Source organism: Aspergillus steynii (assembly GCF_002849105.1).
Source record: "Aspergillus steynii IBT 23096 chromosome Unknown P170scaffold_1, whole genome shotgun sequence".
In the NCBI taxonomy this organism is placed as follows: domain Eukaryota; kingdom Fungi; phylum Ascomycota; class Eurotiomycetes; order Eurotiales; family Aspergillaceae; genus Aspergillus; species Aspergillus steynii.
In genome coordinates, this window is record NW_020194398.1 from 2328394 (window position 1) to 2343804 (window position 15411).

At 52.8% G+C, this 15411-nt stretch overlaps 6 protein-coding genes across 6 annotated transcripts; 3 read left to right on the forward strand and 3 right to left on the reverse strand.

The window, feature by feature from the left end:
• The first annotated feature begins 17 nt into the window (after window positions 1-17).
• On the forward strand, window positions 18-2103 carry P170DRAFT_431960 (putative MFS myo-inositol transporter). Its single transcript, XM_024848157.1, has 3 exons — window positions 18-368; window positions 438-734; window positions 842-2103. The coding sequence occupies exons 1-3, from the start codon at window positions 142-144 to the stop codon at window positions 1989-1991; spliced, it is 1674 nt and encodes a 557-aa protein (XP_024709632.1). The 5' UTR covers window positions 18-141; the 3' UTR covers window positions 1992-2103.
• A 268-nt stretch (window positions 2104-2371) lies between these two features.
• Window positions 2372-4207, reverse strand: sec13 (GTPase-activating protein SEC13). The gene is made up of 6 exons (XM_024848158.1): window positions 4048-4207; window positions 3931-3975; window positions 3718-3833; window positions 3629-3659; window positions 3128-3537; window positions 2372-3059 (listed from the first exon to the last, which is right to left on the reverse strand). Exons 1-6 carry the CDS (start codon window positions 4048-4050, stop codon window positions 2735-2737), a joined length of 930 nt encoding a protein of 309 aa, XP_024709633.1. The 5' UTR covers window positions 4051-4207; the 3' UTR covers window positions 2372-2734.
• Window positions 4208-4460: 253 nt separating this feature from the next.
• pex20 lies at window positions 4461-5719 on the forward strand (the record flags this gene model as incomplete). Its single annotated transcript, XM_024843496.1, has 3 exons — window positions 4461-4574; window positions 4640-5440; window positions 5546-5719. 3 exons carry the CDS (start codon window positions 4461-4463, stop codon window positions 5717-5719), a joined length of 1089 nt encoding a protein of 362 aa, XP_024709634.1.
• A 661-nt stretch (window positions 5720-6380) lies between these two features.
• Window positions 6381-7117, forward strand: P170DRAFT_421066 (uncharacterized protein; the record flags this gene model as incomplete). The annotated part of the gene is made up of 2 exons (XM_024847339.1): window positions 6381-6935; window positions 7070-7117. The coding sequence occupies 2 exons, from the start codon at window positions 6381-6383 to the stop codon at window positions 7115-7117; spliced, it is 603 nt and encodes a 200-aa protein (XP_024709635.1).
• Window positions 7118-7566: 449 nt separating this feature from the next.
• Window positions 7567-10151, reverse strand: P170DRAFT_397658 (putative RSC complex subunit Sfh1). The gene is made up of 4 exons (XM_024846189.1): window positions 9569-10151; window positions 8298-9470; window positions 8127-8211; window positions 7567-8065 (listed from the first exon to the last, which is right to left on the reverse strand). Exons 1-4 carry the CDS (start codon window positions 9910-9912, stop codon window positions 7967-7969), a joined length of 1701 nt encoding a protein of 566 aa, XP_024709636.1. The 5' UTR covers window positions 9913-10151; the 3' UTR covers window positions 7567-7966.
• Window positions 10152-10669: 518 nt separating this feature from the next.
• Window positions 10670-15349, reverse strand: P170DRAFT_469807 (dipeptidyl peptidase 3; the record flags this gene model as incomplete). Its single annotated transcript, XM_024852677.1, has 9 exons — window positions 10670-10690; window positions 10769-11033; window positions 11118-11467; window positions 11536-11671; window positions 11725-11761; window positions 11842-12468; window positions 13074-14178; window positions 14244-15123; window positions 15222-15349. The coding sequence occupies 9 exons, from the start codon at window positions 15347-15349 to the stop codon at window positions 10670-10672; spliced, it is 3549 nt and encodes a 1182-aa protein (XP_024709637.1).
• Between the last annotated feature and the right edge of the window lie 62 nt (window positions 15350-15411).

Sequence of the window (15411 nt, forward strand, 5' to 3'; positions counted from 1 at the left end):
ACTATCTACTCCGTCGTCTCCCCCCCGAATCCGACTCTGTCCATCTCCAACACCTTTTCTTTATTGTTCTTCGGGTGTATTCCCGAACCCAGCTGCCGCACATCCCCATAATCCTTCCAATAGAAAAAAAAAAAGGATGGAATGAGTGCAGATGTGCCTATCCAAGAAGAGGAACTTCAAGCCATGACTGAAAATGACCCATCTGACGCAAATGCTCCCCTGCTCTCGAACGATGCGGTCGCTAACCATCCACACGAAAATGACGATGATATCCCAATACAGGATTTGGAGTCAGGCTACTCGGGAGGCTGGTTCATCTGGATCTTGACATTCTCCGCGGGGATTAGTGGGCTCTTGTTTGGATATGAGTAGGTGTCACCACCGCCCGTCGGAGCTTGAGCTTTCCGCAGACAGCTAACTCTTTTGGATTGTTATAGTACAGGTGTTATCTCATCTACCCTCGTGTCAATCGGCTCTGATCTCTCTCGCCGTCCCCTTCATACGTTGGACAAAAGCCTGATAACATCTTGCACGAGCTTATTTGCCTTGCTTGCAAGCCCGATAGCCGGGATCATGGCTGATAAACTCGGCCGTCGGAGGGTCATACTGGTTGCAGATGCACTTTTCGCTCTCGGTGCATTGTTACAGGCTGTCACAAGCGAAGTATCGGGCATGATCGTTGGGAGAAGCATTGTCGGCTTGGCAGTCGGCGGTGCTAGTTTGGTGACCCCGTTGTAAGTTTGGACCCTTGTATACACTCATCTTGAGGAATGAAACGTGCTTCCATACGGAAAGACAACGAACTCTCTGACCGTTTATTATTATTTCCCCCCCTCCATAGGTACATATCTGAGTTAGCACCACCGCGTGCCCGGGGACGACTTGTTACGATTCTCTGCCTGTTGATTACCGGGGGCCAAGTTATAGCTTATATCATGGGCTGGCTGTTTTCATCTGCTCCTGGAGGCTGGCGTTGGATTGTCGGCCTTGGGATGGTACCGGCAGTGCTACAGTTTGGAATCGTACTTGTATTACCAGAAACTCCACGCTGGTCAGCGCAAGCAGGGCTTGAGGCCAGCGCTATACGCTCTTTAATGAAGGTATATCAGGGTCATCCCCACAGAGAGCGCGTCGCGAACCAAGTTTTACATGGTATCCAACGGGAAATAGCCGAAGAAGAGGAGGAGCTTGATATTTGCAACGATGCACCTCGAAATAGCACGCGGTGGATGCAAAACATTACCCAGCGTACTCGCGACCTATTTCTCACACCTGGAAACCGGAGGGCTTTAACAATTGCAACGATGCTGCAAGGCTTACAACAACTATGCGGATTCAACAGCCTTATGTATTTTTCGGCCACTATTTTTTCCATTCTTTCGTTCTCTTCGCCAACACTCGCCGCACTTTCAGTGGCCATGACCAACTTTGTTTTTACAATGCTCGCATTCGTCTTCATTGATAGAATTGGCCGGCGCCGCATCCTCCTCTATTCTATACCCGTCATGGGGGTTTCTCTTGTCGTCTGTGCCTTGACGTTCCCGTCTCTGAAGCTGCCGAATCTGTCCGATCTCCAACAAAGCTCAGGAAGCAGCGTCGCTGCCCGCGATGATTCCTTGCTACCAATGATTATTCTCATTTGCTTTACAGTATACACGGCATCCTACGCATTTGGGCTCGGCAATGTGCCTTGGCAGCAATCCGAACTCTTCCCTCTCAATGTACGTTCGCTCGGGTCTGCATTCGCCACGGCGACAAACTGGGGGTCAAACTTCGTCGTCGGGCTTACCTTTCTGCCTATGATGGAGATTCTCACCCCTGGCTGGACATTTGCGGTTTACGCAGCCATTTGTACTATTGGCTGGTTTTGCGTGTGGTTCATTTATCCCGAACTCAATGGTCTTAGTCTCGAGGAGGTCAAATGGCTCCTTGCTGCCGGCTGGGGGCTGGACAAAGGCCTTTCAAGGGCCGAGAGCACTCGGACGAGGTGAGATGCATAGTATCATGATCGAACCCTCTTCCGATTGAACCGGTCCAATGGCTTCCAAGGTGCTTGTTCATGAGTAGAGTAATCGCAATAGATCAGTAGAATATACATCTGCTCATTATCATCTCGGAAGCATGAGAGCTAACCAAGCTCTTTCCGCCCCTGGCTGATTGATTTCATTCCACCTCAATATCTTGCTTTCGAATGGATCCTCCTCGATCATCAAGGCAAAATCTAGGTCATTCTGGGTGATGGCTCTATACATATCCACATAAAATATAATTGTCAACTGTCGGCCGAGGCCCTACCACATAGCCAGCTCGTCTCTTCTAATATTAGGTTACTTACATTTCATTACTTCCGAATAACGAAGCCAAACGTCATGCTTTGACGGCCAGCCGATAATGATAATAGAACTGTGTCTCCCCATTAACTAATCGTGCGACCATGACTAAAATGTGGCGATTTCCAACCCCAGAGCGACGAACTTGCTAGCCCGGTTACCGACATGGCGCCATCTCGACCCCCTACGCCCGTTTTCTCTTTCATCCGTGGTCGTGGGAGCCTCTTTCGTAAGGAACACAACACGACTTGCTCTGAAATACGACACATGAGCCTTTTCTGCCCATTCATATGATGAACATAGACTTTTGGAGAACATGCGGAGAGGATTTCTGTTTTGAAGATACATAGCAAGTTCGAGAAATAAAGAAAAGGAACAAAAGAAAAGGGGAGCGGGAAAAAAGTCTATTCCTCAATGTCCTTTACCTTCTCCCATTGTCCCTTGAGGTTTTCTTTCCACAAGCTGACCTTGTTGTCGCCTCCCCCTACAGCGAGGATATTTCCGCTGGGGCTCCAGCTGACCCTCCAGAGGACGGTGTCAAACTCAAGTTGCTGACTGGTCCACTGGCCCGGGTTTGACGCATCAGAAGTCCAGATTCGAACGGTCTTGTCTTGCGAAGCGGATGCGATGTAGGATTTGGACAGTATGCTGGGTGACCAAGCGACGTCTCGGACCCAGTCGGAGTGACCCTCCAAAGTCTGGGTCAAGTTATAACTCTTGGTTTCCGGACTGCAAATGATATGCATTAGCACGCGGGATGGTGGGAAAAGAAAGGACCGAGGGGGGTATATACGCACCTGTAGTCCCAAATTTTGAGCAAATTATCACTACCGCCGGTAACAAACCTCCGCTGCTGGCCAGGTCCAGGGTTGGAGCTGATGAGGCTGCCAGGAGATGTCGCAGGGGCCCAGCTGATAGAATTCACACCCATGCCATGGGCGTGGAAAATCTGGTGAGTCCAGCTGTTATCACGGAACTCCAAAACACTGACGTGGCCATCCGAGGAAGCGCACGCAAGCAGGCATCCGCTCTCGTGGGGAGCCCAGGAGACCATGTTCACCGACGCAGTATGAAGAGAGAAATCAAAAACTTTGGTCCAGGAGCTGCCAGCGACAGGAGATGTCGAGTTTTGATGCTGCTCGCGCCAGATGAGCACCTTTCCGTCGTACGAAGAAGAGGCAAGGATTGTGCCGAATTTGGGATGGGCCTGCAGAACGCGACAGGAAGTGCATTAGTTGACACTTGCGCCGTCAAAAGAAAGGCCATCGAGCCGATAGAAAGGGTAAGTTAATGCGCACCCATGCGACACACCACACAGCACCTTCGTGTCTGTTTCACTCAAGGTCAGCGATTGGAGACAAGGCACGTATGACGGCATGAGGCTAACCCTTTAAGAGTTTCAATCAATCGATGCGTCTCGCCTTCGATTTCGAATATCTTTATTGTCTTATCCGACGAGCATGTGGCCAATCTTCGACCGTAATAATCCAGACCGGCATCGTGCTGTACCAGGTGGTCAAATCAGCATAAGGGGATTAATTCAATGATTTGGGGCGCAAGCCACATCGGACGCAAAAGCGAAGCAAGGCCAGAAACATACAATCATATCATCATGCCCAGAATTCGAGATGACCTGAGCAGCCGCCTATTGAGCTCGAGGGGAAACGTTAACAATCCAAGGCTCAGCGCTGACAAGCAATGGAAAGGAGAGTCGCACCATTTTTGCCTTGTTAAAAGCTGCTTGGAGTATATTGGGATTAAGATTGCAGACGACAATGTGTAAGCTGACAGGCGGAGAGAAAACAGTTCACAATCCCAGGTAGCTCTTGTGCAATGGAGTGGGATGGTGGTGGAAGAGGAGGAGACAGACGGGCAGCGGGCAACGGCAAAACACCGCCAGCTTGTCTGTTTCGCTAGCGCAATCTTATCTTATCGGCCGGTCACGTTGGGTCACGCCTGGCACGTGAGACAGACCTCGGTCGGCTTCGGTCGATTTGCCCCACGGCCTTCCTCTCCATCCGCCTTTCGCTCCCTCCCTCGCTCTCTCTCCCTCTCTCCCTCTCTTCCTTCCCTCTCTCTTTTCTTCCACTTGGGGCTTGCAGTTTTCCGATCTGTGATCTTCTCGCCATAATGAGTGACGCTCTCTGTGGTCCGTCGAATGCTCTCCAAAACTTCCAGAAAAATGCGTCCGTTGATCGGACTCTCCAACAGGATAGGCTGGTTTCGCGACAGCCACATTCACAGGTGATATTCCATCCGTACTGTCGAGCAAACCAGAAGCTATCATACTCATGCTTCTGCCTCTGCAGGGATTCCGTTCACAAGCCGCCAGTCAAGGACTTTTAGACCCCGAGTTTGCTGCTTTTGAGTCCAATTCATCCGGCACGTCGCTTCCGAACTTACAGCATGCACCAGGTCCCTTCAGTGTCCATTCTCCGCATCGTTTGGTGCCCCACTCCACAGACCATGTGGATTGGGCAGCAGACTTCCAAAGATTGCAGCTTTCGGGGCCATCGCATGCGTTCGGTCAACGCGCCGGCCCTTCCGCCGTTTCCCAACAGGGTTGGCAAAATGAGTTCTTAAACCAACAGCAACAAGGCCCCCCTACGCCGCATCAGCAGCAGCATCAGCGATTTGCGCAAGGATACCAACCTTCATTTTCCCGGGGCTATCCCCTGCATACAACACCCACGACCGCTTTTCCCGCTGCGGGGTCCATGGCCACCCAACAGCCGCCCGCAGAAACGTTTGATGAATCTGCGTTCGAAGCCGCGTTCGAGCAGGCAAGTGCCGACATGATGTCACAGAATGTCGAAGACATCCAGGAAAACAAGGAAGAGTCGGCCAACAGGGCTGCTCAGTCAGACACGCCCGCCGTAGACGAGCCTCGAGAGGCCATAAGGATCGGATCGGATACTATTCCCCAAACCAACAACGATGGGACACAAGCACAAGTCAACGATGCGGACGAACTTGCCAGGACTGCAGGGCATTTATTAGAGAGTGTCAGCCACGATCAAAGCCAGAAGTTCCGAGAAAGCAACTTCCTTGCTTTGATGCGCCGTATTCGCGATCGCGAAGTCCATGTCGAAGGAGACGAATTCCGCGAAGTCAGTACCAGTTCGTGATTTATTCAGATTTCGACTGGCGTGGCACGAACGCTGGTATAATCGGCTACTTAATACCGGCTATTGTTTACGCTAATTAATATCCAGACTTTGCAGTCTTTACACCCTGGGGGCAAATACTACCCAAATGACCAGAAAGCCACGGAGCAGGAACGAGCCACAGTCTCGGCAGACTATCATAAGTACGCTTATGTACCAAACAACAGAGGTAAGTCCCCTGGCGTACGGTGGAGAACAAGAGAGATGTGTCCTGACCAGTAGAACCCATCTAGAGCGCGATGATCCTGTTCGCCCGGGGGGGAAGGAACCCAAGGAAAATGAGACAATGAATGATGACATGATTCATGAAAGTTGGGCGTATGGCGATCGTTGGGCTTGAACAATTGTCTGGCTTGATACCCCCTATTTTTTTTTATCTATCCCTTGGACTTTTCTCTTTTGTACTCCCTCAGGATTGGTGTTGGGCTTGCCGCCTTCTATTGACCGGCCACGTGACCCTATTCCGCTATTGACGGGCGAGAACAATCGCCGTCAATAAGAAGCCCGGCAGCATTGTTGCAAGGCATCGTCGTCATCGCCCTTCGCATTGGTCCCTTATTGTCTGGAGCCCCTTGGTTATGAATAAATGAGGCTGCCGTGTTGGCAAGGTTGTCGGTTGATCGGCCTATTGTCGCTTGGTGGTTAGCCTATTGATGCGCGATTCCTTGTCCTGCTGAACCGTATCTATCTATAGACAGACCCCTTCTATGACCGGCTGTGGATCAATTGTTTCGACGATGCCTGCCTTGCCTCGGTAGCCTAGTACAAATAGCACCTCTGTCAATCCACTTGCCATCTTCTCATCTTGCCATCCACTCCTGGTTCCCGGGGCTGCCGACAGCCTGACAGCCTATTTAGCCATAGACGCACAGATCCTTCGAAAATGCTCCCTCCATCGGATTCCCTTCTTCACCACGCGCACAAACTCTCTGAAGCGGCAGCCAACATCGATCGGAACGATGTGCGGCCGACACCTCCACCGCCATACTCGTCAGCCGCCCAACACAATGCCATCCATGAGGACATCGAGAGCGAGCTCGCTGGGGATGAGGATCGGCAAGCTCCTCTTGCAATATATGTGGATGCCTCTATCAACGTCAGCGGGGATGGAAATTCTATCGTCCTCCCTCCCTCTGCGGCCGAGGCCGCATCGCCTTCGTCTTCTGCCTCCGCGGGAAACGCCACGGCGCACGCGGCGCCGCGTCAACGCCAAACACGACTCACCGATATGACTGCCTCAATTCTCACGGCGCTGCATCGGACCGGGCTCCTCAATGCGGCGCGGACATCCACCCCGGTAGAGATCCACGTCACCACGGGCATCAAGATCGAGGGCAGCAGGAATATCATCTGCTCTGGTTCGGTGGCTAATCGCCCGCTTGTCGGCAAGAGACACGCGCCGGGAGATGAAGCGTCCAGAAAGAGACGGTCCCAGTCCGTATGTCTTTTCTCCTTGGTTCCCCCTCCTGACCCTTCTTCTCTCTTTCACCCCTCGGCCTGCAATTTATATCCCTTTCTTCCCCCCTCTCCCCAACTCTCACATAGCATAGTCACTAATCATCCGGATTGTAGGAACCAACCGAGGTCCCTGGTTCGTCCAAGCGACACTGCTCGATGTGATTAAAGTCTCGCCCGGAAGGAAGCACGCAAACCTATCTGTCCATGATCAGTCGATGTTGTCTTCTTTATTTTCTCCTCTTTCTTTCTATCCTCTTTCACACTCACATCATTATTATTATCATTAATGCAGATGACTCCCCGGGGAGGAAAGTGATTTTAACCTTTAAATAGAATTCAATATCTCATCGCTACATCCATTTTTCGTTCGCTCCCATCAGGGTACAACTTGTTAGGGGGGGAAACCAAATCTGAGATGTAAGGTCTGCCCGGCCAGTATTTCGATTCCGAGGGCCTCCTACACTGGTTTTATTCGGTATGATCACCCGTAATATGCTCGATATTGCTGCCCAGCGCCTTTATTTGAGCTCTTCTACACTACATCTAGTCACATTTCCCTTGTCAAAGATGTAAAGATTCTTTGGGGGGAAGAAAGGAAAAAAGAGAGGAAAGAGAACAGAAAGCCTCTCCCATCAATCATTGCTATCAGTGTACAACAGACATAGCAAAACATGTAAACCCGCAAGATTTAAGATTCCACCAAAACAAGAAAAAAAGAAATAAATCCATCGACAGTTCATTCCATTCCATATTGAAGGTGCTCAGAAAGGTTTAAAAGAGAAATGAAATACATTAAAAGAAACAAAAAATAAAATTAAAAACCACATCGAATACGCCGAGTATTGAGACTATAAGGGATTCATTAGAAATATCATGGCCATGTTTGAAAAAAAAAAAGGTACATGAACTGGGTCGAGCTGGAACGGGGACGACTCATGAGAATAGAGCTAATTGACCCCTGTGCATCAGGTTCGATCTCACTTCTACCCAAGGACGAAACATTTGCGGTCGTCACCGGCCAATTGGGATATCATGTCGGTGCAAATCCCTCGACCATTCCGGGGCAACCTTGTCTCGTTCGTACAGAAGACCGCAGTTGTGGCACAATGTCTAGACAACGATGTTAGAGGGAATCCAATGCTAGCCGATGGGACTCTGAAGGAGATCTTACCCTTGGGCCGGCAGGGCCATCCCGGACCGCCCAGACTGCGGTGCCCCAGACCATACAATTGCTGCATCGCCAGTTCTGACGTTCCCTGGAACAACGGGTGAAAAGACAAGGTCAGTGACTCCGCTTCCAGAGTAGTGATGGTGGAAGGGAGAGACAGAGAGAAAGACATACCAGTCAGACAGAGTACCACCGCCGCCACCATAGCCAGCCCCCGATCCGGTGTCTGGAGTTCCTCGCCCGCCGGGGGTGCCTCCCCTCGCGCCTGGACTGATACTGCGGAAGCGTCGTTTTCGTTTGCTGCGCTCGCCTCGACCCAGGGGGGTCTCGCTATCCACGTCGAAATAGCCCCCGCTTCCCTGTCGGGAAACTTCCGGGGTGATGCCGGTGGTAGATGAGAACCGGGCCGTCTCTCGCCGTAACCGGCGGATCTGTCGCTCGCGGTCACCTTCACGCTTTTCAATCTCTTCCTTGGACAGCGTTTCCACCTTGGGTTCCCATTCGTCCCCGAGCCCTTCCGGATCATATCGCCAGCCGGCTTCGGCGCCATTCGCCGCTTGGTTGTCGATCTCGTTTCCGTATCCTCCCATGCCGCTGATGAGCCCGCCACTCTCACAAACCTCTTTCTTGAGTTTCAAGACAGCCTCATATATGCCATGCGAGATGGCACCAACCCATTCTCCACCCAACCCCAAGTCAGCGCAAGTGATCTTGGCAAATTCCTCGGCCATCCCGGGAGGATGCAGCAGGGACCATTCAAACTTGTCGGTGTACAGCTTGTTTTGCAAGTTGATGTTCAGATTAATCATGCACCGATACGCGTCATCGGGGTTGAGAAGGCTGTCGTTGATCAAGGGCTCTTTAGTGACCGTCACTGCATTGGCCCGGCTGTCGGGGGTGGCTGCGTGCGTTAGGGCCGGGGTCATGGACACCTCTCGCGACAGCCCATTCTGGGAGGCGGATGGTGGCTTGTGCTGTGTACTCTGGAAAAGTGGATGCAACGCAACCCCGGCAAACTCTTCTAATTGTTGGCGGATCTGGCCGCTGATGGTCATGGTCATCGCCTGCGGATTGGGAAGGTCCATGTCACGGACAAACCCGACGGCAAACTCCTCCGGAGTTGCGAGGGCTTCGTGAAGGTTCCAGAGAAAGGTATCTTTGATGCGATAAGCGGGCAGCGGCTCAGGTCGTCTATACCCAGGCAGCGTGAGGTTAATCCCAGGGTCTAGGACCGATCGCGGCAAGGCGAACGGCTCCAACGGCTGATGCGCCTGTACTTCCAGATCAATTCGGATTGGTATGAGGGTTAGCGGGAGTTGTGCTTGGATCTGTAGCTGGTCGGCGCAACTAGACGATGGCAAAACAGGATGGGTTAGTACTCGCTCGCGAAAAACCAGACCTGTGTCCGCAGAACAGCCTTCCGGACCCAGGGCAACAGAACATACGCAGGCCGTAGCATCCTCTTGATCATCCAATCGCGAAACACTCCTTGGACCTCAACGGGAGCATGGATCTCTTTCCCTAGCTTTTCCGCCAGGGGGACTTTATCGAACGTTGACTCTTCTCGGCGGAGACTCCTCAGGCCAGTGGGCCGCCGAGGACCTTCGCTGTCCTCGAAATCATCATCATCATAACCATCTTCGGCATAATTGATGGCAGCGGTTCCGCGTTTCGTCGTGCGAGGCGTAGGGCCAACTTGAGTAGGTGGGTTGACGGGAGTGAGAAGCGCGTTCCCATACTGGCGCACCCGTGGGGGGTAGGATGTGATATAGCCTCTGAGAGGGGACATGTTGGCTGGTTAGGTAGACAGGAACATGTCCCTTCTAGCGCTGGCGAGAGAGCTTCAATCTGCGAACACACTGATAGATGGAAGGTTGGATGGCGTTCGACGGGATGGGATGAAAGGGCGACCAACCCACTGGGGGACTTGAACAGGCTGGAGGGGGGAACAGGCCGGAAGGAAGGGAATGCGATGCTGAAAGTGTCGACCGTGCGAAAATGCAGCAAGCACGAAAGACCGCCCAAGCGCCTCTGACGGTTGATCGCGCTCGAGCTTTCCGCCTTTTTCTGCTTCGTCGCGTTTGGCCTGCGCACGCTAGACCGCATCCGGCAATGGACATCACGTGTGTCACGTGATTATACGAGGCTCCCTCCGGCTGCCTCAGGCCGGCATTCCGCAGTTCCCACGGCACGGGATGGTAGTACAAGGGAGAGAGGCAGAGAGATAGCGAGGTAGATGTATATATATAATACGAATTATTCCAGATCAATGCTAAATTATAAACAGAATGACTCAAGCACCAGTAATTGAATACGCCATTTCCCTTGGCCTGCATCGGAAGGTTCGCAAGGAGTAAACCGGGATATCGTCAACAACGCAAAAGACGGACGGAAAAAATCTTGAAGGAAGAGATGGGTTGCAGTGCTATGTCTCGAACATAGGCCAAAGGCGGATTGGAAAATGCGAGAACGGCGCGAGAAAAAGTAAATCAATGCGAACAAAAAGCGCGATCAACGAATAAGAGAGGTTTCGACGGAACCTCTGGCTATCGCAGGCCAATAACACTCTGGGGGGAAAGAAATCGATTAGCATGATCATTCCAAGCCCGCTTGCATAACGTAGCCTTGCTTGTTGCTTGGCTTACCATTTCCAAGGTCCATACTCTCCGAATCCATATCTTGACCTTGCCCTCAATGCCGTCCACATTTTCCAACTCGATTCCTTCCCACCAGCATCTCCGTGCTGGCTTTCTCCAGAAGAGCAAGAGCTTCTGCGCCATACCCACGGCGTTATTATTGGACAGGTCACCGCGAATGTCGGTACGAAGTTTCGCCAGCGCGAGACTACAAATCACCGCTTTATTGGGCTCTGGAGCACGATGGCCCCACCGATCATCACGATCAAACCCCCTGCCAACAGTCAGTACACCAAGGCTGGCTTGGACCTCCCTTGCGCTCATCGGCGAGTTCCACAACGGGAAAGACCAGACTTACCCTGCCGTGAGCATTTCGATCAGGTGCTGTTCAGTCGACCCAACCTCGTCGCTTTTCCTCAAGCCAGAAAAGATTCCGTCCTGTTTCAACAGTGCCTTTGCTGCCGCGCGTTTGACCTCCATCATTTCGGCGTGGTCGATGTCGGGGCGGGGAGGTATGGCATAGAAATCGAGGTCTTCGCGCAAGACGATGATCCCGGCCCGGTCCTGCAGCATGTCCCTGGCAGATCCTTGCATTGAATCCGACATGTCGAGGTCTGGCGAGGTCGATGCGGATGGGGAGGACGACGGAATTGATTGAGCGACAGAGCGAAAAAAGTCCAGCATGTATTGGAGGGAGGCGGGGTCATACTGGCAAATACAATCGGTCAGACATGCACGAGATTGAGGGGATGCCAGTGGCAGCTGTGTTTACTTACGTCGACGGGGTAGATGTCGCCTTCATGGAAAGTGCCCATGTGCCCGTCAGGGAGCAGACCGTTTGGGAAAAGGGAAAGGAGAACGAATTCTGGCAGCGTCAAGAGTTCATCTCGGGAGAGTGTAAACCGCGTCCCTCTGTGATCATATTAGAACAGCTCGGTTGAAGGAACGGTAGAGAGCGTTGTTACCGCAGATCAAGAGTGATATGCTCATCTCCGCCGATATCTATTAGACCCCGCGAGACAATGCCCATTAGCCGGAATGTTCTCCCGCCCTTCAGGATAGGGAACAGTAGATTATCATACCTCCCAGAGTATTGATCGGGGGCCCTCCCGCCTGCTGGACCTGAGTAATGATACTCGACGCGCCTCCTGCCGCAGCCATCACGTATGTGAACGATTCGATGGGACTGGAACCTTCAGTGTATGGGGGAGGAGGTTCTCCGTCTTCTGCTGCTTTGCCTGGGGATTCTCCCTTGGGGTCGGGGCCAAAAGAAGCTTTGGTCTCTGCGACGAGGGATGCGGAGGACGGGTCCGGTTCTAAAGGCTCTTCCTCAACGGATGGCGGAGAAGCTAGCCGGGGCTGAGGAGCTGTTTCCTTGGCGCGATTGGGATCGATCGCAGAGGTGAAGATCAGGGACGAGAATGGCGGGGGGCGTGACGAAGGAGGGCCCGAGGAAGAAGCCTCCGACGAGGGGGAATGCGGTGGCGGCGCGGTATAGAAGTCGTCGTCTTCCTCCACTGCGGAGTCCGTCTGATGATGCGGCCGCGCCGTGGGAGGCGAGCCAGGGGAACCTCGATGCCACGACAAGGTGTCGGGGTTTGTCTCGAATTCGCCGGGAGCGCGTATGGCCAAATGCTCCTGTTGGAGGCTCGGAGTGTTTAGCTGCGAGAATCGTCTAGTTGATCGGAAGGGATCCAGAATCCGGGTTCCTTTGGTCGATCAGACGTCTATCCGTGTCTCTCCAAAGTAATTACGGGGTTGGTTAGAACATGAGTGATCTGAAAGGAGAAGATCAAGCAAACAACGACCCAGACAGCAGGTGATAATGCGACCAACTAGAGGAGGGGAGCAGTGGATGGAGCACACAAGCGGCCGGCAAGAGTGATGAAAGAGGAGAAGAAGAGGATAGAAGGAAGCGCTTAGAGAAGAAACATTGGCGGCGGGCGACTTTCGATGCGGAAGCCTGGAGTAGTCGGGTCAACTAGCGGGAGTGACGCCCCTACCTTTTCCCCCCTCTTTGCAAGCGAGCGGCAATTTTATCCTCCTCCTGCCTGGTCTTCTTCTTCTTCTTTTGCTTCTACGACTACGCCTCGGAATCGCATGGAAACCGCCCATGCTAGAAGACTCCCGAATGCCTCCTTCTCGCGGCCGGTGGAGGTCACATGACCCGCCGTTGGGGATTTGGAATTTGGAGGCTTCATTGCTTGCTAGCTATGTCCACTGGCCAAAATAATTCACCTATTCTACCCCCCGGATTCCACCGAAAACAGACACTCCTCGTCGTCGCAGTGGCGCCGGGTTTCCTAGACATTACGCTCGACAAAGCTTTGAATCAAGCCTTCAATGGTCGGCTCATATTCCTTCAGCGTGACCTCGTCGCCATTCAGGATGGTGTTGCCCTGCACGAAGACCTTGCGTGGGATCTTGTTCTTCAGAACGATATTGCGAACCTGCGTGCCCCACCACTCGTCGACCGAGGTGATTTCATCGTAAAGCTTCTTGCCCGCTTGAACGTCGGCGGTGCTCTTGTAGACATGCAGCTTCTGCAGATATTTCTCCACGGCGGGCCTTCCATGACTGATGATCTTGGACCGGTCCAGATGAATCTCGAGGTCGGAAAGATCATCCTTAGTGTAGGAAAGCCGGACGAAGTCGCCGCCAGCCTCGAGGAATGTGCGCAGGATGCTGTAACGAGCCTGCATGTGCGCTTGTCCCCATTTTTGCGTTTTGGGATCCCAGAACTCCAGCGCAACCAGCCCAGCGCGTGCCATTTGAAGATAGGCCACGAAAAGGACGTCGCCGGCCTCGTTCGTAAGGTTCTCCGTCCCATCGCCAAACCCAAAGATCTTGAGAATTTCGAAATCACAACTCAATGCCATCGCCACACATTCCGCACGGCACTCTTCGTAGGACGAAGCAATGGCCCCGAAAACGGAGCTCCAGGTCTGGCCGGGCTTGTACCAAGTAGAGACCGGTTTGTTTGTGACGGGGCTCACGGGCGGGTTTGAAGCATCAAAGTTGTACGCGCCCGGGGCGGTCTCCTGAAGCAGCTTACCTGTGCCATGCCCCAGGAGCTCGTGGATACCAACCTGGACCTCAAATGCGGGATCGCGGCATTTGCGATACACCTCCAAATCCTTCTCGGCAATAAAGGGAACTGGTTCGTTGGGAGCCTTGGCCCCGAGAACGTTGCCGAGAGACACGTTCTTGAATCCTAGGTTCTGGCGAATATCATCGTAATTGGGCAGGTTGATACCAGCGGGGATCCCGGACGATTGGAAGCTTAGCACCTCGAGGGAGGTGAAGTCTGGACTGAGGAACTTGTCCTTTTCAAAGTCCTCGCTCCAAGGAAGCTTGGGGATCATGGTCTCTGCGCTATCAACAAGCTTTCCAAAAGCTCTCGTGCGTTCCATGTTGACCTGTCAAAGTCGATCTATCAACAACCCAATTCCAAGCGGGTGGGTTTGACGTTCGTGTCACTTACCAAAGCGACAAATCCTTCCCACTCGCCTCTTACGCCGTGAGGATCCCTATAAGTCTCGACGAATCCAATGTTAGTTTCCAAAGCCGGCTTCTGGTCCTTCACCCAGATCCGCTGGCTCTCTTTGAACGCTTCGATCGACCCCGCGCCGAAAGAGCGCGCATATGCGTCCAACATCCGCTTCTGATTGTCATTTGCCGCATTGATTTCCGCGAGCTTGATGCAGTGGGCGATCTTCGCCATCTGTTCCAAGTGGTCTCCAAAGACAAGACGAAGTTTCTTCCCTTTCAACGCTCCGCTCAGGTCGAAAGAGTCGGCATCGCCAAGGTCCCGATCTCGAGGCGGGGGCGAAGTGACTCCCGCGGCAACCAGGAGCTCGAAATCGCCGGATGGGGTCTTCCGTAGTCTGGTATTCTCCAGGGGTAATCCCTTCTGTTCCATGATGTCACCAATGGCTGTGATTTCATCCTTGGTGATAGACGGCGAGTCGGGATAGTAGGTTGTCATGTGCTTGCCTTCCGGATAGCCAAGGTGCATGAGCGACTGCTCCTGAGTTTCGTAGATGCCACCTCCGGCGCTGTTCGCCTTCTCAAAGGCCGCCTTCGCTTCCGGCGTGACCGACGACAAAGCCTGGAGAGCCTCCAAAGGCAGCCGGGGAATGAATTTGGAGTCACCGAATCCCTTGTAATTGCCACAGTTTCCGAGGAACTGGCCGGCATACTCCAGGAAAAACCGGACATTCTCGTCACTGACACCCGTCTTACGGGCAAGCTCAGGCCAGTTTCCATCACACGCCCGGTGCAGCGAGATGATGAGGTCGTAGATGGGTTCAGATTCGGGGGAAACCTGACGGAGGGTAATGCGAGTGCCTTCAAAAGCCGCTCTAGAAAGAAGTAGAAGGTTTGATTTCCCGTTAGCCGGCTAGACCGAATCGAGGAGCAAGAAGATGAATCTGGGTCAACATCAGGAAAGGGAGCGAACCGGCTCATGTAATGGGCATATTTCCTTAGCTTCACATCCGTCAGGCTGTCGAAGTGTGATTTGACTTCCAGGCGGACTACCGTGGGCGGGGAGTCAGCCAGGTAATGCTGTTTGATCGAAGGATCCATGATTAGGTCGTTCTGGAGAGGAAGGGAAGAGTTGTTGACCGGAGATGAATAGGCGCGTCGGG

Excerpts from the sequence above, each read along its gene's own strand:
- P170DRAFT_431960 (XM_024848157.1), top strand. The coding sequence starts at position 142 with ATGAGTGCAGATGTGCCTATCCAAGAAGAGGAACTTCAAGCCATGACT. Across the intron at positions 369-437 it reads GGGCTCTTGTTTGGATATGA|TACAGGTGTTATCTCATCTA; the intron begins GTAGGTGTCACC and ends GGATTGTTATAG. Across the intron at positions 735-841 it reads GCTAGTTTGGTGACCCCGTT|GTACATATCTGAGTTAGCAC; the intron begins GTAAGTTTGGAC and ends CCCCCTCCATAG.
- sec13 (XM_024848158.1), bottom strand. Across the intron at positions 3,660-3,717 it reads TTGATTGAAACTCTTAAAGG|ACACGAAGGTGCTGTGTGGT; the intron begins GTTAGCCTCATG and ends TGAGTGAAACAG. Across the intron at positions 3,060-3,127 it reads CTCAAAATTTGGGACTACAG|TCCGGAAACCAAGAGTTATA; the intron begins GTGCGTATATAC and ends TATCATTTGCAG.
- P170DRAFT_397658 (XM_024846189.1), bottom strand. The coding sequence starts at position 9,912 with ATGTCCCCTCTCAGAGGCTATATCACATCCTACCCCCCACGGGTGCGC. Across the intron at positions 9,471-9,568 it reads AAGAGGATGCTACGGCCTGC|TTGCGCCGACCAGCTACAGA; the intron begins GTATGTTCTGTT and ends GCCATCGTCTAG. Across the intron at positions 8,066-8,126 it reads ATGGCCCTGCCGGCCCAAGG|ACATTGTGCCACAACTGCGG; the intron begins GTAAGATCTCCT and ends ATCGTTGTCTAG.